At 36.4% G+C, this 24472-nt stretch overlaps 7 protein-coding genes across 7 annotated transcripts; 6 read left to right on the plus strand and 1 right to left on the minus strand.

Moving 5' to 3' along the window:
- Nucleotides 1-5133: 5133 nt before the first annotated feature.
- PHYBLDRAFT_68118 (hypothetical protein) lies at nucleotides 5134-5676 on the plus strand (the record flags this gene model as incomplete). Its single annotated transcript, XM_018441890.1, has 3 exons — nucleotides 5134-5194; nucleotides 5295-5347; nucleotides 5431-5676. 3 exons carry the CDS (start codon nucleotides 5134-5136, stop codon nucleotides 5674-5676), a joined length of 360 nt encoding a protein of 119 aa, XP_018295111.1.
- Nucleotides 5677-6696: 1020 nt separating this feature from the next.
- PHYBLDRAFT_123070 (hypothetical protein) lies at nucleotides 6697-7676 on the plus strand. Its single transcript, XM_018428904.1, has 2 exons — nucleotides 6697-6707; nucleotides 6979-7676. Exons 1-2 carry the CDS (start codon nucleotides 6705-6707, stop codon nucleotides 7531-7533), a joined length of 558 nt encoding a protein of 185 aa, XP_018295112.1. The 5' UTR covers nucleotides 6697-6704; the 3' UTR covers nucleotides 7534-7676.
- A 188-nt stretch (nucleotides 7677-7864) lies between these two features.
- On the minus strand, nucleotides 7865-10658 carry PHYBLDRAFT_123073 (glycoside hydrolase family 37 protein). The gene is made up of 4 exons (XM_018428905.1): nucleotides 10521-10658; nucleotides 10353-10419; nucleotides 8541-10242; nucleotides 7865-8398 (listed from the first exon to the last, which is right to left on the minus strand). Exons 1-4 carry the CDS (start codon nucleotides 10629-10631, stop codon nucleotides 7978-7980), a joined length of 2301 nt encoding a protein of 766 aa, XP_018295113.1. The 5' UTR covers nucleotides 10632-10658; the 3' UTR covers nucleotides 7865-7977.
- Nucleotides 10659-11330: 672 nt separating this feature from the next.
- On the plus strand, nucleotides 11331-13814 carry PHYBLDRAFT_68115 (hypothetical protein; the record flags this gene model as incomplete). Its single annotated transcript, XM_018441889.1, has 10 exons — nucleotides 11331-11435; nucleotides 11569-11655; nucleotides 11760-11858; nucleotides 12121-12248; nucleotides 12344-12465; nucleotides 12533-12630; nucleotides 12721-13251; nucleotides 13355-13452; nucleotides 13531-13631; nucleotides 13726-13814. 10 exons carry the CDS (start codon nucleotides 11331-11333, stop codon nucleotides 13812-13814), a joined length of 1458 nt encoding a protein of 485 aa, XP_018295114.1.
- Nucleotides 13815-15372: 1558 nt separating this feature from the next.
- Nucleotides 15373-17813, plus strand: PHYBLDRAFT_154786 (hypothetical protein; the record flags this gene model as incomplete). The annotated part of the gene is made up of 11 exons (XM_018433352.1): nucleotides 15373-15482; nucleotides 15622-15726; nucleotides 15900-16016; nucleotides 16156-16347; nucleotides 16439-16550; nucleotides 16644-16712; nucleotides 16799-16882; nucleotides 16973-17162; nucleotides 17271-17449; nucleotides 17541-17619; nucleotides 17689-17813. The coding sequence occupies 11 exons, from the start codon at nucleotides 15373-15375 to the stop codon at nucleotides 17811-17813; spliced, it is 1362 nt and encodes a 453-aa protein (XP_018295115.1).
- Nucleotides 17814-19634: 1821 nt separating this feature from the next.
- On the plus strand, nucleotides 19635-20426 carry PHYBLDRAFT_101372 (hypothetical protein; the record flags this gene model as incomplete). Its single annotated transcript, XM_018427637.1, has 3 exons — nucleotides 19635-19938; nucleotides 20071-20140; nucleotides 20210-20426. Coding segments are annotated over 3 exons (591 nt in total), but the record flags the coding sequence as incomplete, so codon positions are not given.
- A 367-nt stretch (nucleotides 20427-20793) lies between these two features.
- PHYBLDRAFT_32627 (hypothetical protein) lies at nucleotides 20794-24179 on the plus strand. The gene is made up of 10 exons (XM_018439998.1): nucleotides 20794-21211; nucleotides 21348-21431; nucleotides 21562-21698; nucleotides 21812-22037; nucleotides 22160-22497; nucleotides 22622-23007; nucleotides 23110-23194; nucleotides 23272-23440; nucleotides 23553-23673; nucleotides 23741-24179. Exons 1-10 carry the CDS (start codon nucleotides 20822-20824, stop codon nucleotides 23962-23964), a joined length of 2160 nt encoding a protein of 719 aa, XP_018295117.1. The 5' UTR covers nucleotides 20794-20821; the 3' UTR covers nucleotides 23965-24179.
- The last annotated feature ends 293 nt before the right edge of the window (nucleotides 24180-24472 follow it).

Consider the following 24472-nt stretch of genomic DNA (forward strand, 5'->3'; position numbering starts at 1 on the left):
TGCAAGAATGGTTGGCGATACAAATCTTTATAAAAAAATGGAGGAAGCAGAACAAGATATCAAGCGAGATATCGTGTTTGCAGCAAGTTTGGTAAGAGAAGCTCTAATCTACTGTTCTTTAACTATATCTTGTGAAAAAGAAGAAGGAAGAATATCATATTCAAGTTTAAAGAGCTGATTAAACTAAAATTTCGCGATTTATAGTATTTCTAAAACGCCAAGTGACAGTCGAAATCTCCATTATATTGAGCCTAACATTATTTGCCAGCGTATGCATTCGAATAAACGTTCACAGATACAAACAAACAGCTTATTAAATATTGTTGATTGCTGTATTGATACTGGAAAGGTGTGGTAGTGTTATTAGATTATGTAAATACAATAATATATAGTCTATTCCAAGAGGACTAAACCAGTGACAAACTGATGCATATACAACTATGTAAGAAAGAGTGATTAATTGAATGACCAGCGATCTTAAGGGTACGACGTTTCCAAGATTGGTGCCGACATTTCATTTTAGGGTATAGTATTTTGAAGTATTATGCTACATAGCTATTTTATTACATACGTGTATATAAGAGAGTAGATACTGGCAGCGTCAAGCTGTATGTATGAAAGTGTATACTCAAGGTGGTACTTTTTATACTTATCTAAAAGACGGTTACAAATTTGGTCTAAAAACGGGCTAATCAACTGGGTTAATGAACCTGGTTATTAGTAGGCTTCATTTTTTTGGTGAACATGGTTTACACCACATTTCATTACCACAAGGATTCTCAACAGTATTTCGCGCATAAATTTACATTTTAAAAGTAATATTATTGTGTGAAAAGACTTTCTAATAATGTAAAAAAAAAACTTTACGTCCAAAATAATAATAATGGTAAATTGCTTCAAGTTCACAACCGTTTTATTAAAGTAACTTTAGTAGAATAAGTATGAATCGTTAGGGACCAGATATAATTATTAGACTTTGCATAACGAGTCACATTTAGGTGGTCTGGTAAAATGAAAACTTCGGGTCCCATCAGAAAAGGTCGTCCCCTAGGATTAACGATATTTTATATGAATTAAAATCAACCTCCCCACCACAGTGGATATTTAACTGTCGGGTTAACAGTCACTGTCGAGAAATCCGGATAAAAAGATGAGCTTGTGATTCTTGCCCTTGATCTTTATGATTTCTTCTTGTTCATGGTAGCGGTATCTTACACCCAATAAAGTAACATTTGTTTCTTTTGGGTATATTAAGTATTATAAGGCAATGTGTATATATGCATTTTTGGTATTACAAATATACATGCCTATGATATTTAGTGTGTATATATGTGTGTAGACTTATCAAAAGATAGGATGATTTTGTAGTAATTGTAAAGAAGTATAAAAGTAAGGGTTTAATCATTGCTACTTGCAATCATTAGTTTTATGACGCAATAAAATAGCAACGGTCGTTTGTACAGAGGTGCACATAGCGATCTCCATGTAAACAATGGCCAACGGGCCCCCTTCAATTTTTTTAAAAAAAATTAGTAGCCTGCAAGGCAAAGAATGAGTTGTGCAAACAGTCCTATTGAGCGCCGATAGTCCAATTCTCGTTCTTTCTTAATTCTCCTCCCCCCACTCTGCTCCTCGAGACTTTTTCCCTTCCTCTTCCTTTTTTTGTACGTGTGTGTGTCATTAATGGCTTCCAAGCTCCTCTCTCATACCCTTCAGTCTCGCACTGTCTTGACAAAGCAGGTAATATATATATAAAATCAGAGTTTGTTTTTATTACATTTAATATTATTATTTTACGCTTTCAATTACCATTATGAACGACATTATTATCATCATCGGCACATCACGTTCAACAATTATTGTCTAGATAATAAATAAGACGCATACTATTCGCCTATTATATAGATCTAATACGACAAATTACAACGCAGACCAACAATGACACTACCAATTAACCAATCAATTCAATTCAACCAAACCAAACCAAACAAAAGAAACGAAAAGAATGAAGAAATAAAATAACCTTTTGGAAATGTACAACGATATGCTCTTTATATTATTATTATTATTATTAAACATAATTGTTAAAATCTAAAACGAAAACGAAAAAAAAAGTTGATTTGAAGAAGAATGGTCATAATTTTATACGTACAATTAATGTTGACATGATCCTAAAACACACTAGTTCGTTCGCCCTTTGGCAACCTCTGCCGTCCGTGCTTCTACTCGCACTACCACTCTCTCTAACGGTCTCACTGTTGCTACTGAAGGGAACCCTGCCTCAGGTGCCGCTACTGTCGGTGTGTGGGTTGGCGCTGGTTCTCGTTCAGATACCATCAACGGAACTGCCAACTTTTTGGAACATATTGGTATCCAGGTACAAACAATTGACATATTTTCTTGATATTATTTTATTTTGTATATTTATCTTATGTTTAGAAACCAAATATTTATACACAACTACAACTACAATTACACAAACTTTACCAATCCCACCACCAATCCCAGCAATACTAACAACAGCAACAAGAAAATATTTCTATTTATTTACCTATTTATCTGAATTAATCATTAATCGTATATATATAATCTTAATTATCTGTGTGGGTGTGACTTTTGGGTGGTGTATCTAGGGCCATGCTTCTTCTTTCGAAAAACTCGGTGCTATTGTAAACGGTGATACTTGCCGTGAACAGACCTTCTTTGCCGCAAAGACCCTTGGTGCCAATGTGAGCGAGTCTGTCGAGATTCTTGCTGATTTGATCCAGAACCCCAAGCTCGATGCTGCTTCCATTGAAGCTGCCCGCAAATCTGTCTTGGCCCAGCAGGCTCAGGCTGAGAAGAACCTCGAGCAGGTTACCTTTGATCACTTGCACGCCATGGCCTTCCAGGGCGAGAGTCTTGGCCGCCCTATTGCTGGTGTCCGCGAGACTGTCGAGAGCTTGACTACCGGTGACCTCAGTTCGTTCCACAAAGCCAACTATGGCGCCAACCGCCTTGTCCTTGTTGGTTCAGGTGATGTCTCTCACGAAGCTCTTGTCAAGCTCGCCGAAAAGTCATTTGGACAGCTTGCTGCTTCTACCTCTGCTGCTCCTACCAAGAAGGCTCTTTTCACTGGTTCCGAGATCCGTCTGCGTGATGATGTCCTCCCCCAGGCTCACGTTGCTATGGCCGTTGAGGCCGCACCCTATCTGTCTGCCGACTACTTCAACTTCCTTGTTATGCAAGCCTTGATTGGTACCTGGAGTAGCTCTCTTGGTGGCTCTTCCCACCTTTCTTCCAGACTGTCGACCATTGTGAACGGCAACCATTTGGCAGACTACTTCACTTCCTTCACCGAGGGTTTCAAGGACACCGGTCTGTTTGGTCTTTACTTTGCCTCCCAGAACAGAGAGCAGATCGATGACTTTGTTCACTTTGCTCAGAGTGAGTGGGTCCGTCTTTCTACTTCTGTCACCTCTAGTGAGGTTGAGCGCGCAAAGCAGCAGGTTAAGGCCAGCCTCTTGTTGAAGACTGATTCGACTTGCACCTCTGCTCGCGACATTGGTAGCCAGATTCTCGGTTCCGGCAAGCACTTGTCTGGAGAAGAGTTGAAGCAGGCTATCAACAAGATCACTGCTGCTGACATCCGCCGCACTGCCAACCAGTACCTTTGGGATCAGGAGGTTGTTGTTGCTGGTGTTGGTCCTATTGAGGGCTTGACTGACTACAACAGAGTCCGTGGCAACATGGCTTACAACAGGTAAAATTATAATGAATGATAATTTATGGTTTCTGTCTTTTTTTTTAGTTTGTGGAAATTGTGAAATGCAACAAATCATGATACTTATTTTATTCTTTTATTCTTTCTTTAGATTCTAATTATTTTATTTTAATCGTCAACGTTTAAAGTTATTATTATTATTATTATTATTATTATTTTACAAGAAAAAAAAGCATCGTCGTTTACTGGTAATAAAACAAAGGCAAAAATTTAAAGAAGATTGTTAGAGTAGAGATTGAAATAAATAGGTGATATATTTTGAGAAGGAAGGGGTCTTGATATAGCAAAACATCAGTAGAACTGCTTGTATTATTTTTATGAATTGCTTTAGAGAATATCTCTGTGTGTGTAAGGAAAATATAGAAAAGCATTGCAAATATCCAGAACAAGAATGAGAATGATGTATTTATCTTGGATTTTAACACCAAGAAGCATGATTTATTCAAAGCATTACATGTAACGTTTGACACCAAAATAAGATAATCAAGAAAAGAATCATATAATAGAAAATAGAGAGGTAAGGTAGGGTATGGGATGGAGTGGGGTGGGGCTTGCACAGAACAAGACTTTATTTGGATTGTTCATCCCTTTTTTGATATTCGTGTTTGTTTTCAATGTGACTATAAAGTATAAAGTATAAAGTATAAAATAAAGACTCAGGGTCTTCCCACGTAAGATCACAGTTGAATTGGATCTACAGATTAAAGTGGTGCAGTTTTTTCTTTTCTTTTTTATATTTATTTCAATGAATGGCTTTGTTGGGTAGCAAAGTATCGTGGTGGGACAAGAATCATTTGAAATAATTCGAGTACGAATATGGCAAATATGAACATCAATTCCCCACACACACACACACACACACACACACACACTTAACTGTCCCTACAGGTCATCATTTACTACTTCTATTCTTCTTTCTTGTTTCTAATTCACCAGATCATTAGAGTTATTCTCTAGCAAAGGTAAACTAGCAGACATTACCCTCAATGGTAATTATGGAATTCATGTTACAAAACGACATAACTTAGAATTAAGCATTAATATAGTGGTCGACCTGATTTATTGATTTTTGAAATCACAAAATAAAGAGAAAAACAGTACATCACACAATCAACGAAGAAAGAAGGAAAGACAACACCAATAAATCACCGGCTAATGTTCTACAGTTCAACCTTTTTGTCCTCCAAATTAACTCCACATGAAATAACCATATTGAATTACACATGATATTTTCCATCGCTAATATTTCCCACAATTACTTATATTTTTTTTTAGATATATATATATATTCAATCGAAGATTTGCTATTGTTTTTTCTTGTACTTATTCCTTTTGCTTCTTCAAATCCAATCCATTCATTTCTACTCGTCATGGTCAAATTCACCCTCTCCTTTATTATTGCTGCCCTAATTTCAGTGGCTGTTGTCCAAGGTAGAAAAATTTCAAACAAAAAAAACTCATAAAATACATATCTGAATCTTTGTGTATATTAATCTTTTTGATACTCGTGTGTGCGTGTGCGCACGATTAGTTCGTGCTGACAGTGCTACTGATAAGGCATTATACGATGCAAGACTAGCCGAGGTAATTTCTCTTGCAAAAAGAAGAAAAATATTTGTTGGATGAGAAACTAGATTGTCTTGCTAACTATCGAACTAAAACAATAGTTTAAATCTGCTATTGACACTCTGCCTACCGAAATTCGAGACAAATTCAATGCGGCCATAGCCAAGGTAGACTTATCGTACTCTGAGGCTCAGGCCAAACAGACTGAAGCTGCTCGTGTCGCTAACGCCGCAAATATCGATTCTGTATCTACAATCAGCTCTGATGCCTCTACTTCTGCCTCGGTACCAGCTACTGTACTCTTAGCAACCATTGTATCCGCACTTGGACTGATTGCATTAAACTAAATTATAATTCATTAAAAAAATAATCAAAAACATTCAATAATTCCCAAATAATCACTTTTTTTTCCTATTACCTTATTTACTCTATTCTATCCTATGCCAACATTTGGCTTAGTTATCTTATTACTAAACTGTACTCTATTGAATTGCAGTATCTTGAAAGAAAAATTATAATGTTAATTATAGTAGTAGTAATAACGATACCAAGAACATTTATGAAAGTCTGTAGTAAATTCCCTTGATTTTCTTGATTCTTTTATTCATGTTATTCTTTATTATTTTATTTTATATTATAGTTATTTTTGTTTTAATAAATAATACTTAATTTTTAATCCCTATAATAACTAAAGTGCAAAGTAACATTATAGTATACCAGCAAGTAAATGTTTTGTGTACCGTATGCTGTGTATCATACACTATGTATTGTGTTATGTGTTATGTGCTATGTGTACCTTTGTTCAGAGGTATTCAAATAATTTATTATAACAAGTACTTGATTTCCGTGAAAAGCACATGTCGAATAGATATTTTTTCCATTTGAATTATCTATACACACCCAAACACAATACATTATATATATGAGTCGAATACATAAATCTTATAAAGAAAAATTTATAGATTAGTCGTACACCATATTTGCTAGGCTTTTTTTTTTAAAAAAAAAAGTAAAAAATATACAAATCACGTATTCATTTGTATTTTACTTTTCTCATTCAATTTCAAAATATAGATTATAACAGCAGTGCTTTTAATTATAAAAATTAGAATAGTAAAGCCCCAGTGCAATTGAACGTTGCAATATATCAAAAAAACTAACAATTCAACAATCCTACCGCTTTTATAAGCTATTCTGGTAAAACTATCTTAAGTGTGATGGCTAACTCACAAGTCTAATTATTGTACTCGGGGCGGGGTATGAATCACGTGCACCCATTTTTTTTCCAAGTGTGCGTGTGTGTGGAGTTTGGCGGTGAGGTCCAAAAAAGGCCGCCCGGCCCATTGAAGGCACACCCTCTTTCATCAATTGACAAATGGTACGCACACTGTTCGCCTTGGGGCAAATAAATGATCATATAAAGGAGAAAAAAAGATGGATGGATGGATGGGATAGATGGAAGAATAATGGATAAATCGACATATATATTGTTAAGAAATATTGGTTTACAATATGGTCCTTATAAATTGATGAGCAAATATATATATATATATAATGAATTACATCATTAGCACTCTTCATTATGCAATTATTATATACACACATGTTTAAATTTATACTCATGTATTCATGTGTGTGCATGTGTATAGGGTATCGACCTTAAGAACCACCACGTCAAGAACTCCAACCGCACTGCCCCCAAGTCGGACAATGTCTACTTGGCTCTGTTGGTTAAGTTGTACCGTTTCCTTGCCCGTCGCACTGACGCCAACTTCAACAAGGTCGTCTTGAAGCGTCTCTTTATGTCCCGCGTCAACCGTCCCCCCGTCTCTGTCTCCCGTCTTGCTAAGTACGCCGCCACCAAGAGCGCCGCCAACAAGACCTTTGTTGTCGTTGGTACCATCACCGACGATGTCCGCATCTTGGACCTCCCCAAGCTTTCCATTGCTGCCCTCCACTTCACCAAGACCGCCAAGGCTCGCATCCTCAAGGCCGGTGGTGAGATCCTTACCCTCGATCAGCTTGCTCTCCGTGCCCCCACTGGTGCCAACACTGTCCTCATCCGCGGTTCCAAGAACTCCCGTGAGGCCGTTAAGCACTTCGGCATGGGTCCCCACAAGAACAAGAAGCCCTACGTTCGTTCCGAGGGTCGTAAGTTCGAGCGTGCTCGTGGTAAGCGTGCTTCCCGTGGCTTCAAGGTCTAAACAAGAACATCATTCTTGCTTGATCTTTTCTTCTTTTGGTTCGTGTGGATCAGTAAAGAAAGGCGAAGACATTTGGATTATTTTTTTATTCGATGAAAATAAAAGAAACAACAAAAACAAACAAAAAACTATCATTTTGCATCAAATTGTAGAACAAAGGATGAGTTGAATTAATTTGAATTGAAAGGGAATATGTTGGAATAGAAGGAAAGATGTAGAAGAGGTAATGAAAGGGAATTTGAGATTTTTCTTGGTTGTTGTTGTGCCTTTGTCTGTGTACTGTATATAGTGATATATCATATGTACAAAATCAAAATAAGGTGTTAGGAGTAAGGTGTATTATCTTCTTTTTTTATTATGATTATGATTATTTTCTTTAAAGAGCATGTGTGTTTGTTATGTGTGTGAAGTGTAGTGAGTGTAATGTAATATAGTTTATATTATTCAGGGCATAAGGAATCCTTTGTCATCAACGTGTGATGGGTGATTTTCCGGAACAATTCTAGTGACAGCCCCATCGAGATCGCCGTCCTCTGTAAGTTTGTGAACAGCAATCTCAGACTTGCGGCGGTAGTGCATTGCACGGTCCATTTCCTCCTTAGATTGGCGCTTGCCTTGGAGTAATAATTGCTTCTCAAACAGCAAATCTGGGTTGGTACATGTTCCAAGTGCACGGCGCATCTGGACATTGAGGTATGAGAGCCCGACTTGGTAAGATGCATTCATCCACCCAAATCCTTCGCGTGGGACAAACTTGAAATCAGTGCCAACGTTGCCATACTCCACTTCAACCTTATGGGTCAAGCCGACCACGTCGAATTTTTCTGGCACAACGCCATTAAAGTCCACAAAACTCTTGGTGATCCTATTTATATCAACATGATCACATTAGTGTTATTATCATTTTAAAGAAAATTGTATCAATTGAGGTTGTCGTTGATAAGCTTTTAGTCTACAGCCCATTGCTTGTATATATAATAATCAATTAATTGATTAATTAACCTTACGTGAATAACCAGCGGTATGCTAGACGACGGGCAATATCTTGCATTCCATATCTTTCAAAACCCACCCAGGCCATCATTTGATGAGGTGCCCAACCAAAGGGAAAATCCCATTGACGGTTAGGTCGTTCAATTGAAATCTGGCCTCGTGATGCTTCTGTACCGGATATCAGTCCACCAATGACTTCAAACTTTGCAAGCGAGTGCCGTGCCAACTTTGCGGCCTGTTCTGCACTTGCACATCCAGCCCAAAGCGCCCAGTAGGCTGTCACACTCTCGTATGTTGCCTGTTTCTCCTTGACAGTGTCATAGTCAAAGTAAAGGTTTTCCTTGTCGTTCCAGAGATACTTATCAATCCGAACACGTCTTTGCTTGGCTCTCTCAAGCCATACTTCCGCTGTCTGTTTGTTCCCATCAAAGTCTTCCAGTTCGTCATCAAGGTAGTCTCGGATTGCGTCAGCGATATCCATTTCGTACTTGTAAAGTAAAGAGTTTAGATCAATTGTGGCCAGGTTGGCACACACTTTTTCGAATCTGTAGGTAGTATCGTGGCCAGACTCACGCACAGCACGGTCGTGCATGAAATACTCGTCAAGCTCAGGTTCCTTGACCTTTCCATCATTGTACAAGTCATCAAACTCCTCGACCGACACGTTGTGCTTCTGTGCGAATGGTTCGATGATGTGAATAAAGTGAGAAGCTTCTGTTTCGGGCGGGATTCCAATGCCACCGGGGTGGTAGCGAGACAGCATGGTTTTCTTGTCAAGTCGAGGTTCTGCCATCCAGACTGTGTGGTATTCCTTGATCGCAGATTTGAGGACGCGTCTCAGCCACTCCTTGTTCTCGCGTTCTTCACTCGCCGGGAGTTCTTCATAGACCTTGAGTGCCATGTCGGTTAAGAATGGAGGCTGGGAGCGTGCCAAGTAGTAGCTGCGGTTAGCATTGAGAATCTTTCCGTAGTGCTTGATTTGATAAGCAAAATTTTCGACCATACTCTTGACCAAATCCAGGCGCTTGTCGACCAGTAAGCCAAGGGCAGCAAAATAAGAATCCCAGCCATACATTTCATTGAAGCGACCACCAGGGACTACAAATGGCTCGCCTTTTAATTTTTTCTTGCCTTCGTGGTCAGTATACTCCTTCATGGCCAATGCCAGGAGACCAGGCGCGTCGTTGATGCTCTTGACGTATTCATCCGTGATTTCGCGAGGCAGACGGATAACCCGAAGGTCGAGGTGCTTCCGCTCATCTGCAACGTTCTGGTAGTACTCATATTGCTGGTCTTCATCGTAAGGGATATACATGCGTAATACGGGTTTTTCGGAGCGATCCTTTGGATCAGCACAGACGACTTCAATGGTATCTGCGTCGATACGACGTGTCAGACCATCCCAGAAATTGTGGTGAATCATGCGAGACAGCCGATCGACAGGGTTTTCGTTCAGACGGGCTTCGTCGAGAACTATGTGTTTCCGGCCATAGTCGTGGGCCAGTGCGAGTTCTTGAAGGAGATTTGAGAGCATGTAGGTACCTCTGATATCGTACTTTCGGTAGCCCCCAGAGTCTTCTGTGCCCAATGCAAGTGTCTTTGGCCCGAGATCATTGATTGTGATTTGAAAATCTCCATCTGTATCTTCCTGCTCGAGGATCTTGCGCTGAGTTTCTTCGACGTCGACTAGAAAGCGACGCGGCTTGTTTTTATCATCTACAAAGGGAGAGGTTGAAGACAATAGATTTGATCTTATGAATATCGGTTTTTTTTGAGGTGTTTCATGCATTTTGTTTTTGTAATTTTCTCTCTTTTCTTTGTCCTACCATGCGAGGCTCTTCGAGTACGGGTTGTATCAAAATGGGGTTTGGGTGTAGCTTCAAGTTGAACTCTCTAACAAAAAGGGAAATTGGGTTTAATAACAAATGATAAAGAACATCAATCGTATGCTTTGAATTGATTAAAAGAAGAAGAGAAAGATTTGAGCTACTAACAGAATGTGCTCTTGGTCTATCCCGAGAGTTTTTTCCGGTTGTATAGTAGGTGGATGCTGGTGCATGAACATCAACCTCTTTGTCGTGGTCAGAGTAAGGGAAATTGGACATAGCTTTTTGTTGTGGATTGAATTGAATGATAGAAAGAGGTAACGATAGTAATAAGTAGTAATGAAATAAAAGGAAGAATTTTTGATTTTACTAGTTGCTAACAAACCTCATCTAGTATAGCAAGTCATGGAACTGTCGTCATTGTCGCCATGGAAACTACCCTAATCTTTGCATTTATTGGAACTATTTTTTTTTTTGCTTTTTGTCTTTTCTTACTTTGAATTCTTTATGCCAATTGTTTCTTGTGCCAAGAAAAATTACAGTTCTCAACAACACCAACAAAAAAAAGACGCCCACATCTTTTCAATACTATTCCTTTAAAGGGTTTAATTGGTATATAAATATCAATGGCTATAAGGATACTGATAACTAGCAACTGATATTCATATTAGAATTGACATTTTGCATTGAATTTAATCAATGTTTTTTCGTCATTTTTTTTCCTAAAAAAAAACCCTTCTTTCCAAAAAAAGATATAGTTAAACGTCATTAAATAGAATCTCAGACGCTCAACAGTAAAAAAAAAATTAAAGAATTAAAAAATAAAGTTGTGTATGCATATTCAACTGCCGACATATATAGTCTCCGCACAAGCCACGTCTTTTTCTCTTATTCTTTTTTTTATATATATATTAAAAAGCAAAAGCAAAAAGAGCGATAGAAGACAGAAAATAAGAAGAAATAAGTTTGGAATCTACAATGACAAAGGATTCAAAAGATGTTTGGGCTGAAATGAAGAAATGGCAGGATGAATTCTCTGCGAAAGACTCATTACTCTCTAAAATAAAGCCTATTAATGACCAGGTGAGGTTGCCTAAACCGAACAACTCATCAAGACCTTCTTTAAATAAAATCAAATACTTTATATATATATATATATATATATATTTATGGTATTGGTATTTTTGTGCCTTATTTGACTGACTTTAATATCAAGGTTCTTCCAAATATTCGCAAACCAACCGTTATCACTCTGGATGGTACAAAACCAGCTGGAATCCAGTCTTTTATGAGCAACCGAAAGGTAGAACCTTCAATAAGAATACACAGCAATATACGTATATGCTGAAGCACAATAGAGACTTATGACAAGTTATTTAATTTTGTTTAAAATAAATAAATAAAAAGGGTAAACAAGTGGAGAATAAACCAACAGCCGTACCTTTGAAAAAATCCGACACTCCAAAATTATCGCGTACAGACAAGGCTTTGGCTGAGAAGGAAAAGGTGAGTAAAATATAGATTTGGGATTTTCTACAAAATATATATACATACATACATTATAAGTACATTAGATATTCAACATCATCTATAAAGACATATATTATATATCAATATCAATATCAATAAAAAAAATACATTGCTTATACATATACATTATACATAATATGTATATAATCTTCATATACTTTCATATCCACACACAAAATATATCTATACATCCACCTACACACATACACATATACCCACCCACCCATACACACAAAAGGGCAACGCATTTTTCCGGGCAGGAGACAATAAAAATGCAGCACTCCATTATGGAAATGCTATCGATTTGGATCCTACAACCGCTGTTTATTTTGTGAACCGAGCCATGGCTTATTTAAAGCTAAAAAAGTAATTCAAGCTTAATTTTCTCAAGTGTATGACCTTTTAAAGAAACTTATACACTTTCACTATTCCATAAATCAAACATTATTATGTGTACATAGTTATCTTGAGGCAGAGAAAGACTGTAGTCGTGGCCTTCAATTACAGCCTTGCAACGTTAAAGCTCTTTGGAGAAGAGGTACTGCCTTGCGTGAACTTGGTCGATTTGAAGAAGCGAGAAAAGGTTATTATCATTATTATCATTATTCTGAAGTTCTGACATTTTTCTTTATTTGGTTTTAAAATCACAGATCTTGAACTTGCCTTGGAGTTGGAGCCTGGAAGCAAAGCAATTGTTGAAGAATTGGCAAAAATACCAATCAAAAAGAAGCCATCAACCCCACCAGTGGTAATATATTTAATAGTAAAAGCAAAAGCAAAAAAACAAAAAACAAAATCTCATTATAGGTTTCTTTGCTATCTAACTGTGGGGAAATAGGCAAACCCGGCTATTAAGATTCCTGCTTCTGCTTCTGCTCCTGCTACTTCACCAGTTCCAAAAACAGTTGATCGAAGACGTCTTCCCATCAAAGTTGTAGACGAATACTATTCCAATTCGGACAAAATCCAACCACTGGCCGAAAAAGCACCTAGCCCTAAACCTAAATTACCAACTGTCTCAGTAAAGCCTGCTGATAATCTGAACAAACCCTCAGTTGCTGCACCCGTAGAAAAGCCTTCCGCTCTGAAACAATCAACCAGCAGGATTTCTGTCGTAGAATCTTCCCAAGAACACACTTTAAATCCATCAGCAAATATCGCAACCAGTCCTGCCTCAAATACTGATTCAGCTCCAGCTACTGCTACTACTACTACTGCTGCTGCTGCTGCTGCTGCTGCTGTACCTCACGGATTTCCTACAAATGCTCCACCTGTAAAGCTGGTTTGTCCCCGTACAAACTTTGAATTCGAAAGAGACTGGAAGACATGTAAACATCGTGGTGATGATATGCTATACAATTATTTGCAAGTAAGTGTAATTTTTCAAATAACCAAAGAGAATGAGAGAAAAGGAGAAACTTCCCTCCACTTTATTTTTAATTGACTTGTGATTCTGTGATCAATGTTTTTAGTGTATTCCACCATCTTCGTATGCAACTCTTTTCAAGTCTTCTCTTGAATCAGACCAATTTGAAAAGATGATCGAGATCCTGGATTCACATTATATTCCGTAAGACAAGACAGGCAGATTCGAGCTTTACTTTTGTCCGTTAGACAGCTTTTGATTAACATACTTACTATTAAATAGTAACAAAACTGGACAAGAGATAGTGGATGTCCTGTCTAACCTCAGTAAAGTCAAACGTATTGACATGCTTGTCATGTTTTTGGATAAGAAACATATTCAAGGTAAGAAATACCACCAAAATCCAATATTTTTGTTTTGGTTTGTGTCATTGCTTATTTGTTAAGTTTGTCATTAACTTCTTTTTTTTTCAATCAGCTCTTCAAAGACTCTTTGAGAAATCCAAGGGATCTGTAAATATTAATCTACTAACAAGACTTTCCAAGATTTACAGTGTCAAGCTGTAACTACACACAATTCTTAATGGATTAATAGTAATATTAATAGTAATATTAATAAATATCAGTATTAGCTAAAAGTACATATACGGCCACTTACACATACTTGCATATACAGTGAGGCGCGCTGGAGAATGACATACACTTGTATTCTACTAAATAAGAGATGTATATATGCATGTTACCTATACATTTTTCTTTGTCTTTCTCATTAATAAAAGAATATTAAAAGACATATATATAAAAGTCCATCTTAGTATCGTTCTTGAGTCATCAGAAAATTATACTTTAAAATATACATAAAAGAAGATGACAAAAAAGGAGGTTTTTTTCTTAACTTTTTTCTATATATTTGAGGGTTTCATTAGTCTTCAATTTTTGATACTTTAATGTAAAAGTATAACCTTCTAATATAACCTTGAGTATAATACCCTTGATCAATGTCCCCAAGAGTATGTTATACTTTTGTAGTTTGGTCCTAAGATAGCTAACTATTATACAGATTGATTATGCTCTATGTTTTCTCTTTGACCTTGCTTCTATACAACTTTAACTATCAATTGTGAATCTACAACAAAAAACTGTAAATTTTGATAAAGTCGACAACATCAAAGCATCTAAACTTTTTCTTTGATTGTTAGATGCTAAGTTTTCATATATATATATTTTGATTCGTTACAGCCAATCAATCATATATATTAAATTACCGCCATATTGAAGGTCGAGCAACTAAAATTTATGAAACCCCCCTAATGTGCATAATAACATATATATATATGTATTTAAGATGACGACTATTTCGGAACTTTTTTTTCTCAGATCTCTCACTTACAGGAATTGTTATATGAAGGATTTGTCATTTTCTCTCACCCTCAGGGGTTTAGTTCTAAATATATATATTTCCCTTTATCTTTTTTTGTATTTCCCAATTTTTCTTGCGAAGCCATGGTTACCAGGTTTGTTTCCACAGATTTTAGCCAATTTTTGTTTCTCTTTTCTTTTTTTTAAAAAAAGTGAGCATATTAGGGGGGTTCAACCGCTTTATAGGCTTTTTTTTTTGGGTTTATTCCTTTGAGTTTGAATTTATGCCCAATAAGGACCATTTGTTTTGACGGTTGCTAATAAATTACAAAAACGATAAAATGAAGTCTTTAAACCCTAGCTTGAAGGTTCTTTTAATTTTTTCTTTCTTATAGACTTTTGTGCTTTTAGATTAATCTAGACCAATAATTATATTTAATTTAAACTCAAAAATATAAATCTGAAGAAAAAAAAAAGTCTATATAGTTGTTGAACTTCCCTATTTTATAATAATAATAATAAATTGTGATATGTATATAAAGTAAAAAGGCCTATTTATCTTAGAAACAAATAATATTAATATTAACAATAATGGTAAAAGGCGGGCCTTCTTTCTGTGCCTTTTGCTCATTTATTTTATTTTATTTTTATTTATTTTATTTTATTTTATTTTTATTTTTATTTTTTATTTTCATTTTTGTGTTTTTTGTTTTTGTTTGTTTGTTTGTTTGTTTGCCTAAAGTTTCAAAAGATCAACAACTACACCATGTCTGTCGACAACTTCAAGACAAATATTTATGAATATCTCGAGACATTACCAACAGTTACATTTCTGAGATTGTTTCAAAAACCCGCAACATGTCTTGCCATCTTTCGGTATAGATTAGATAACAATCTCTCTTTTTTTTTAATGATCTTTGTCCACGCACACACACACACACGCATATATACATATATACATATACATATATTGAGTCATTATTCTTTTCTTTTTCTTTATATGGAAATGAACTAGTCTTTTACCGAGTATCGGAAGACAGATTGTCATGTCTCTCTTATATGTTGAAACCTCAATTATTGCACAGGATGTAAACAGCTGGGTTACCAAAGATGGTCAACGGTATGTTGACAGCCAAAACTCTGTTCACGCACAATACGTGATGTAGATTACAATGGCTCTTTTTTTTTCAAAAAATAATAATAATATAAGAAACACATTCAAGCAAGAGTTTTCTTTTTCTTCGTCCTATTATCTGTTTGTTTATTATGATTTCTATTTGTATTTGTGTGTAGCAAACTTTCAGAAGCATTACTCAAATTGACTCGACTGCGGATACTCGAGCACAAAGACAATTGTTTGGTGATGAACGAGACATTCCGTCAAGAGTTTCGAAATGCACTTACAGGAGGGTGAGCCAGAACAGCAAAAACTTGATACTTTTTTTTGAAATTATAGAAAGAAGGACTGATTGTCAAATATATATATATATATATACATATAAAAAAAACCAACAAAACCAACAAAACCAAACCCAAAATTGTGGATCAGAGGAACCCAACAATCTTTTGGACTTCCCTGTTCAACGCCTGACAAACATCCTGTAGATATCGCGTTCTTAGATCAATATGCAACACAGCAATGGGAGTCTATTCTTCATTACATGGTTGGCACATCACTCACAAAGAAACCGAGTCGAGGTGTCCTTAATCTTTTGGAACGTAGTCAACTTATGCAGACTAGGTAACTTAAATATATATTTCAAAAACTAGGTAACCAAATAGGAATTAATCTATTGCATGTGTGTTTATATGTGTATGGCGGTTGAGGATAGTCCAACAGATCAAACACACCTACAGATCACAAACAAGGGCTTTCAGTTTTTATTGCAAGATGTGAATACCCAAGTTTGGGCATTTTTACTACAGTATTTAGACATGGCAGAGGTAAAATAGCAACACTAATAATACTAATATCTGTCGAGTAAAACAAAAGAAATTCTATTCCTATTTTGCTTTATTAATTTTGTTTATTCCAAGGTTTTGCAAATGGATTTGGTAGAGGTCTTGAATTTCTTGTTTCAATTGGGTTCCTTAGAGCTAGGAGAGGTAATGCTTGATTTATTTATTTGTTTTTCTATAAAAAAAAGGCAAAGTTTAATGATCCAAACCGCTAACAAATAACATTTTTATAGAATTATTCGGTTGAGACTTTGACACAGACACAGCAACAAATGTTAGAAGACCTGAGAGATTATGGAATTGTTTATCAAAGAAAGGCAAGCAGTCTATTATTACTTCTATTATACAAATAATATATATATATATATATGATCTATTAACTATGAATTACTTATATTTTCTTATAGGGTGGATCACGTCGATACTACCCAACCCGTCTGGCTACCACATTGACATCTGGAAATGCTGCCTTGGCTGGTGCAGCCCTCAAAAATTGTACAGGTCCTGAAGCTACAAAAACAACCACAACAGATGAGGAAGAGGGCGATCAGGGCTTTATGATTTTGGAAACCAATTACAGAGTATATGCTTACACTGGTAAGATATTATATAGATTATGAATAATAATAATAACAGCAATTATTAGACCTTTACTGTTATTCTTGTTCTTGTTTTTGTTATTTTTATTAATAATATTCAATGTAGATTCACCATTACAGATCGCAGTTTTAAATCTATTTGTAAACTTGCAATCTCGGTTCAGAAACATGGTTGCTGGTGTCATTAGCCGTGAGAGTGTTAGAAACGCACTCTTAAAAGGAATCACTGCAGATCAAATTATTTCATATATGCAAACCCATGCTCATCCACAAATGAGAAAAAAGGTAAAGTATCTCGAAAGAGAAGGGGGTAAAGAGGGGAACCTCTGCTTAAATTTTGAGCTTGCATTAATTTTTGTGATACTTACTTACTTAGACTCCTATCCTACCTCTGACCGTTGTGGATCAAATAAGACTATGGGAGATGGAAAGAAACCGATTAAAGACAACTCCAGGTTGGTACAGGCATTCACTAAGAAAATAGATAGATAATCTCTGAATGATTATATATATATATATATTAGCCTACTTGTACCACGAATTTGGTACCCAAGCAGACTTTGATGCAGCAGAGAAACATGCACAAGAACTCGGCGTATTATTGTGGGCAAATCCAAAGAAGCGTACGATGATCATAACTCAAGAGTAAGTATTTGGAAATAAGCTTTTTTTATTGTTTTTTAATAACAAAGCAATTGTGTAGTGGTCACGATGGAGTTAAAGGATTTGTTAAACGCCGTATACAAAGCACCAAGTCATAATACGTATATATATATATTCATATATATCTGTTATATTGTTTCCTACACGTATTCTTTTGTATCTAGTACAACGTACAATGCATAGAGTTAAATATTAAGAATAGGACAAATATTGAAAACAAAATTTCTTGTTGAGGTTTTTTTTTAAGAAAAATAATGATAATTATAATCATACTCCATATTTGTAAATAACCAAACCTCCAACTTAATCAAACAAGTACATCTTGGAGTTTTAGGTGGCAAGAAGCTGCGAAATATTGAACAGTTATTTCAATTAATGAAGCTCATACGCATCTCAAATAAGAATATATTATTATTATTATTACTATTCCAATATATATACAGAAAAGAAGATGACAGAACCCTACTGTTTACTAACATCTTCACTCTTAAACAATTGAATATCTTTTATACTTTTATTTAATAAAAAGAGAGAGGCAGTTATAAAGTAAGATGTCTTGTAAAATCAGTAGTGCGCGTGAGAAAAGCTAAAATTGTTACAAATAAATACTAATGCTTAGTTACTAGGTTTCTAGAATATAGTAAAAGTTCCAAGAACCTGTCAGATTCCTGGATTACTCTATATTGGCTTATAGGATTTACGTACATGTCTGTTACAAACATTGATAATTAATACATATCTATAGATACTTCCCCCTTTTTTTTAAATAAATAAATTTTCATCCCCAAACTGCATATGTTTAATATTTAATGAAGTTAAAGACATCCTGTAAATGCTCATTTGTTGCAATGATTGCGGATTTACTCAGGGGTCTTGTTACTGACAGTTATGTAAATTACTCGATATATACCTATGATTGCTTATAAAATAGAATGAAAGAGAGGTTTGTATTGCATTTTATTAAAAGAAACGTAGTCAGTATAATGAGTTTGGATTATTTGCCTGGTTGATTTAGCTGCTTTTAAGCTTTTGTTTGAGTCAAGATTTTATTATTGTCAGGGTGAGTTATTGATAGTCTAAAAAATTAGCAAGATACCCTATAATAAGATACACAAAGAAGTCTACAAAGAATAAACCTTTTCTTTCAATAAAGAACAGAAACTAAATGACAAGCATTGTCAACTTCACTCTTTAAAAAAACATATACATATATAGACTCTGGTGTAAAAAAAAATGTCAGTCACGACATATAATTCTTATCGTATCTAACCATGCGAGCCAGACAACCGACGGCCCCGACTTTGACACACACACACACCAAAAAGAAAGCGATTGTTACTCCTCCCTAACCAGCCCCCCTTTTTTTCTTAGTCTATCTATCTATCTATCTTTCATTCAATTTCTTTATTTATATATATCTTTGCTTTATACACCTCATTTCTCTTTTTTTAAGAAAAATTAATAACAATACCTCGGATAGAAGATGGCCTACAAGAGTCCATATGAAGATGTATCCAATCCTTTTCAAGATCCCTCAATCACCTCTGCGCTGAATTCAAACAGAGAGGAAATGAGCTACAGTCTCGATGCAGATCCCACACACCATGATGACTTTTCAGGAACATCCTATCAACATCTCTCGGACACTCATGACCCTTATGGAAGCTCATTTACGCCCAAGGCATCAGACCCGGTAGGAGAAGATTTGGCTGCCAAGGAAGAGGCTTTGCGTCAAAAGGAACGCGAACTGGCAGAGCGAGAGCGTATTTTGGAACAACAGCAGCTGCGACGCCAAGGAAGAGGAGGAGGAACAAACAACTTTCCTCCCTGTTTTCCACTCATGTACCTCGATATTCCGGCAGAGATTCCTCCAGAGCACCAGTGGACTGTGTGGTGGATATATCGTGAATGGCTACTGTTTGAACTGACATTGGTACTCAATTTTATTGCCTGTCTGTGCGTCCTTTTCTCGCACCCAGCCTCTGTGACCAGTGGACCGACAGATTTGGGCATTTCATTGACAGAAATGTTCACTCACACCCTTGCCAGTTTCTTCCTCTGGTACCGACCTGCTTACAACGCTTACATGAAGGATGTATCTCTTTATTACTGTAAGTACATTGTGATGAATGCGGATTGCTTTATAGAGTGAACAAGTGCATTTCCAAAGAGTGTTTTCTAACTAATAAGATAATACTAATTGGGTATTTTTATTGTATATTTTTTTAACTATATATATGCAGTCTCGTTCTTTATCTTTAACGGTTTCCATATCCTTTACACATTCTACAAGGCAGTTGGTATCCCTTCAACGTAAGTATCAGTCTAGGGGTGCGACTTTTTATATACGCGTATATTGATTTTATTATTACTGTTATTTAGGGGTGGTGCTGGTCTAATTCTGTTGGTATCTTTGTTCTCTGACGGCTTCATTGTCACCGGTATCTTCACATTACTGGCTACCATCTGCTGGTTGGTCATGGGATTTGGAGCTATCTACCTTTATAAGCGTACCTATGACCACTATAAATCTACTGGACACACCTTTAGCGAGGCCAAGCAAGAAGCATTTGTGCGCATGGGTCGGTCTGCTTATACCTAAACAAAAACCAAAACCAAAACCAATAACGGCAATGACAAAAGAAGATACTATATAAAAAAAACTGTCGGTTTTACTTTAGAAGACAGTTTATTTTATATGCATATACATATCCATATATAAAAAATACACAAACACAAATACAAATACAAATACATCTGTTAAACAAACAGTCTTTCTGTCGTTGTTGTTGTTGTTTTTTTTTACCCCGCCAGTTCCAACCCACCAAAAAGCGGGGCTTTCACATGCAAAATCCATTTCTTGGTTTCCATGTGATTGCTTATTTCTTACCAATGCCTATTATATCTTTTTTTCTTCTTCTTTGTTCCTATCGCTCTTTCCTCTCTTTCTTCCTTTCCTCTTCTTCTTTCTAAAGTAGAAAAAGTAATTCTTCTATGCAGCTCCTCTCGAAGCCGATATCCGGCCATTCGTGGCTTCAGAAGAATAAGACGATTGCGTTATCGTCTCTTCTGGCTGCTGCTGCTGCTGCTGCTTACCAGACCCAGCGGACAAAACGCAAGTCCACGAATGATGGGGTACTCGAAGAAACCACTCAGGACGTCTTTAGACGACACAAGAAAATATTCCCAGTGTCCGATCTAAATGCCAAAGTCGGCGTCAACAATGAGTTTAAGCGACAACTCAAAGCCATTGCGACCATCATCTTTCCTCATTGGCACACCAAAGAAGCTCTTTTGTTGATCCTTCATTCCGTTTTCTTGATCCTAAGAACATATCTTAGTGTTGTTGTAGCGCGTCTAGACGGTCGTATTGTCAGAGATCTGGTCCGTACTTCTTTGCAGTGTGTGTAAACGTGTATATTTATCTGACATGTCAGGGGCGTTTTTGCGGATTTATATATCCTTTGTTTGTTTGTTTGTTTGTTTATTTGTTTGTGTGTGTGTGTATGTGTGTCTATAGGTTAATGGAGATGGTAAAGAATTCCTCAAAGGATTGGGATACTGGTTTGCAATCGCCATTCCTGCAACATACACCAACAGTATGGTGAGTAACTAGAGAATAAAACAGAAAATATGTGAATTGAAGAGAAAATAAGAAATCTGTCATAGCTATATATATTGTGGATGTACGTGTACGCTTACGTGTGTATGTATGTATGTGTGTGTATACATAGATTCGTTATCTCCAATCCAAATTATCTATTGGCTTCCGTACTCGGTTGACACGTTACGTTCACGACCTTTACCTTGATCCCCAACGCACCTTCTACAAGGTTATCAATTTGGATGGTCGTATTCAAGGAGCAGATCAGTAAGAAGAAGGAGAAGATTAACAACAAAAGATTATAATAGAGAGAAGCATTTTTAAGAGAAAGAGAAAGAAAGAGAGAAAAAGCAGGTATTTAATACAATGTATCTTGACAGGTACATTACAACAGACGTAGCAAAGTTTTGCGACACACTTGCTTCTCTGTACTCCAATCTCGCCAAACCTATGCTTGATACCCTCATCTTCAACTACCAGCTCGTTAAATCCATCGGTGTTGTTGGTACCTTTGGTCTTACAGTCAATTACTTTGTCACTGCTCGTCTCTTGCGTGCTGTAACGCCATCTTTTGGAAAACTGGCTGCTATTGAAGCCAAATTGGAGGTAAAGTGAGGCAAAGTAAAGTAGTAAAAATCAAACCACAAGCAAAAGTAGAAGAAAGAGAATCAATTGAACAATTAAAGATTTTATTGGTTGGATATTTATAATAAACGTATATAAAATAGGGTGATTTCCGTGCTGCACACACCCGACTGATTACAAATGCAGAAGAAATTGCATTCTACAACGGAGCAAACCTAGAGCACTCTATCCTTGATAGAGCATACACTCGTCTAATCAAACACATCAACACTATCTACAAGATCAGAATTAGCTACAACATGTTTGAAGACTTTTTGATCAAATACGCTTGGAGTGCATTTGGTTTGGGTCTGTGCTCTATCCCTGTATTTTTACCAGACCTGGCCGGTCAGCGTTCTGTAGCTGCTGCTGCTGCCTCTGAAGGATCGGATGAAAATGTAAAGGTTGGATCACACACCCGTGGATTCATTACCAACAAGAGGTATGATACTAATAATGAGCTTGGACTTTAAAAACAAACGAACAAACAGGCAGACATATAAAAGGTTGTTTGAATGAAATATTGATATTAATGAATTATTTCTACATTATTATTATTATTACAGATTGTTAATCTCGCTGGCAGACGCAGGTGGAAGAATGATGTATTCTTACAAGGAGTTAGCAGAATTGGCAGGTTACACATCGCGTGTTTATGGTCTCCTGTCTATTCTGCACGCACTTCATGCATCGGAGTACGACGGACCCGAGGATGCTCGTCGTTTTGCCCTCACAAACATCAAGGGAAAAGTCGAGCTAGGCATAGACGGCATCAAATTCGATAAGGTTCCTATCGTTGCTCCTTCATCAGGACCAGATAACGTAGGCGAACTGTTGGTGAACGACTTGACACTTGATGTCCAGCCCGGAGAGCATCTCATGGTGACGGGTCCAAACGGTGTCGGAAAGACTGCAGTTGCTCGCGTCATTGCTTCTTTGTGGCCTGTGTTTGGTATGTTGTACATAGCGCATAGTGCATAATACAAGAAAACAATCTAGTTTTAAGATGTAGAACACTAATCTTTGTTATTATTGAAAATTTAAATTACAAAAGAGGGAAAGCTTTCTAAGCCCTATGACAAGGATATCTTTTATATTCCTCAACGCCCTTACCTCAGCCTTGGTACTTTGAGAGATCAGTAAGTATATTTGATCAGATTAGATTTATTTATTTTAAAAAAAAAAAGAAGCTCACAATGCAACTTTGTCTATTCAGGGTCATTTATCCTCATTCTTATGAAGACATGAAGAAGAGTGGACGGACAGACAAAGAACTTATGGAGATCTTAAAGGTTGTTCACTTGGCCTATATCCCTGACCGTGAAGGTGGATGGGAGACTCAGAAGGAGTGGAAGGATGTATTTTCTGGTGGAGAGAAGCAGCGCGTAAGTTATATAGATATCATAATAAGTAAAAAAAACAATCTTAAAATACAGGCCAATATAAACAAAAGAGACAAGTTGACTGATAGCTATATATATTAACAATGATTTATAGGTTGGAATGGCACGATTGTTTTACCATCATCCCAAGTATGCTGTACTTGATGAGTGCACTAGTGCTGTTTCTACTGATGTTGAAGGTCTCATGTACGCACACGCCAAGGACATGGGAATCAGTAGGTTTTATATATATATCAAAGAAGAAAGAAAGAAACAACTCGTATTAACTATGATACAACATAGCTCTATTGACAATCTCTCATCGTCCTGCCCTATTCAAGTACCACAAGCACATCCTTCGACTAACAGGTAACCAAGGCGAGTGGGAAATGGAAGCCATTGGTACCAAGGAACAAAAGCAGTCGATTGGAAAAGAGATGCACTCGCTTGAGGCTAAGCTTAAGGAGGTTGAATCTCTCAAGGCTCGTCTGATTGCCATTGATAGTGAGTTGAGTCTAAAGGTCTAAAGAAAGTATATACATTATAGTATATTATTTTTTCTGTTCCTTTCTATTTATCCTATCTATATTTCTATCTCTACATCTTCTACATCTACCTCTTACTCTCTATACCTACCTATATCAAAAAATATCAGACAATACAATCAATACAAGTATTTGCTTTTTATCCGTGTAAACAAATCAGACCTTATATATCAATTCCACCTCTTTTTCTGTCTCTTCACTGTGATCAAAATATGACTTTTAAAACGTAGTAAAAAGAAAACATAATGTGAGCTGTTTGAATTTGCAGTGTATTGTATGATATCTACATGCCAAAATGATCGCATCTTCTCCACACACCCAATACATACCTACATTATTAGGATTATTTTAAAAAGGAAATTTGTGTAAATACCCCAGATAATTCAGTTGCAAGTCTTTCGCATATATATGACAAAAGAAACGATTGTCTTGTTGCATGTTTTAAAGATTATTGTTATTATTATGTAATCAGATATGTATGCATGTACCT

This window comes from Phycomyces blakesleeanus (genome assembly GCF_001638985.1).
Source record: "Phycomyces blakesleeanus NRRL 1555(-) unplaced genomic scaffold PHYBLscaffold_5, whole genome shotgun sequence".
Classification (NCBI taxonomy): Eukaryota; Fungi; Mucoromycota; class Mucoromycetes; order Mucorales; family Phycomycetaceae; genus Phycomyces; species Phycomyces blakesleeanus.

Excerpts from the sequence above, each read along its gene's own strand:
- PHYBLDRAFT_123073 (XM_018428905.1), bottom strand. The coding sequence starts at position 10,631 with ATGTCCAATTTCCCTTACTCTGACCACGACAAAGAGGTTGATGTTCAT. Across the intron at positions 10,420-10,520 it reads ATAGACCAAGAGCACATTCT|AGAGTTCAACTTGAAGCTAC; the intron begins GTTAGTAGCTCA and ends CCTTTTTGTTAG. Across the intron at positions 8,399-8,540 it reads GCATACCGCTGGTTATTCAC|GATCACCAAGAGTTTTGTGG; the intron begins GTAAGGTTAATT and ends TGATATAAATAG.
- PHYBLDRAFT_32627 (XM_018439998.1), top strand. The coding sequence starts at position 20,822 with ATGCAGCTCCTCTCGAAGCCGATATCCGGCCATTCGTGGCTTCAGAAG. Across the intron at positions 22,498-22,621 it reads GGATTCATTACCAACAAGAG|ATTGTTAATCTCGCTGGCAG; the intron begins GTATGATACTAA and ends TTATTATTACAG. Across the intron at positions 23,195-23,271 it reads CTTGGTACTTTGAGAGATCA|GGTCATTTATCCTCATTCTT; the intron begins GTAAGTATATTT and ends TTGTCTATTCAG.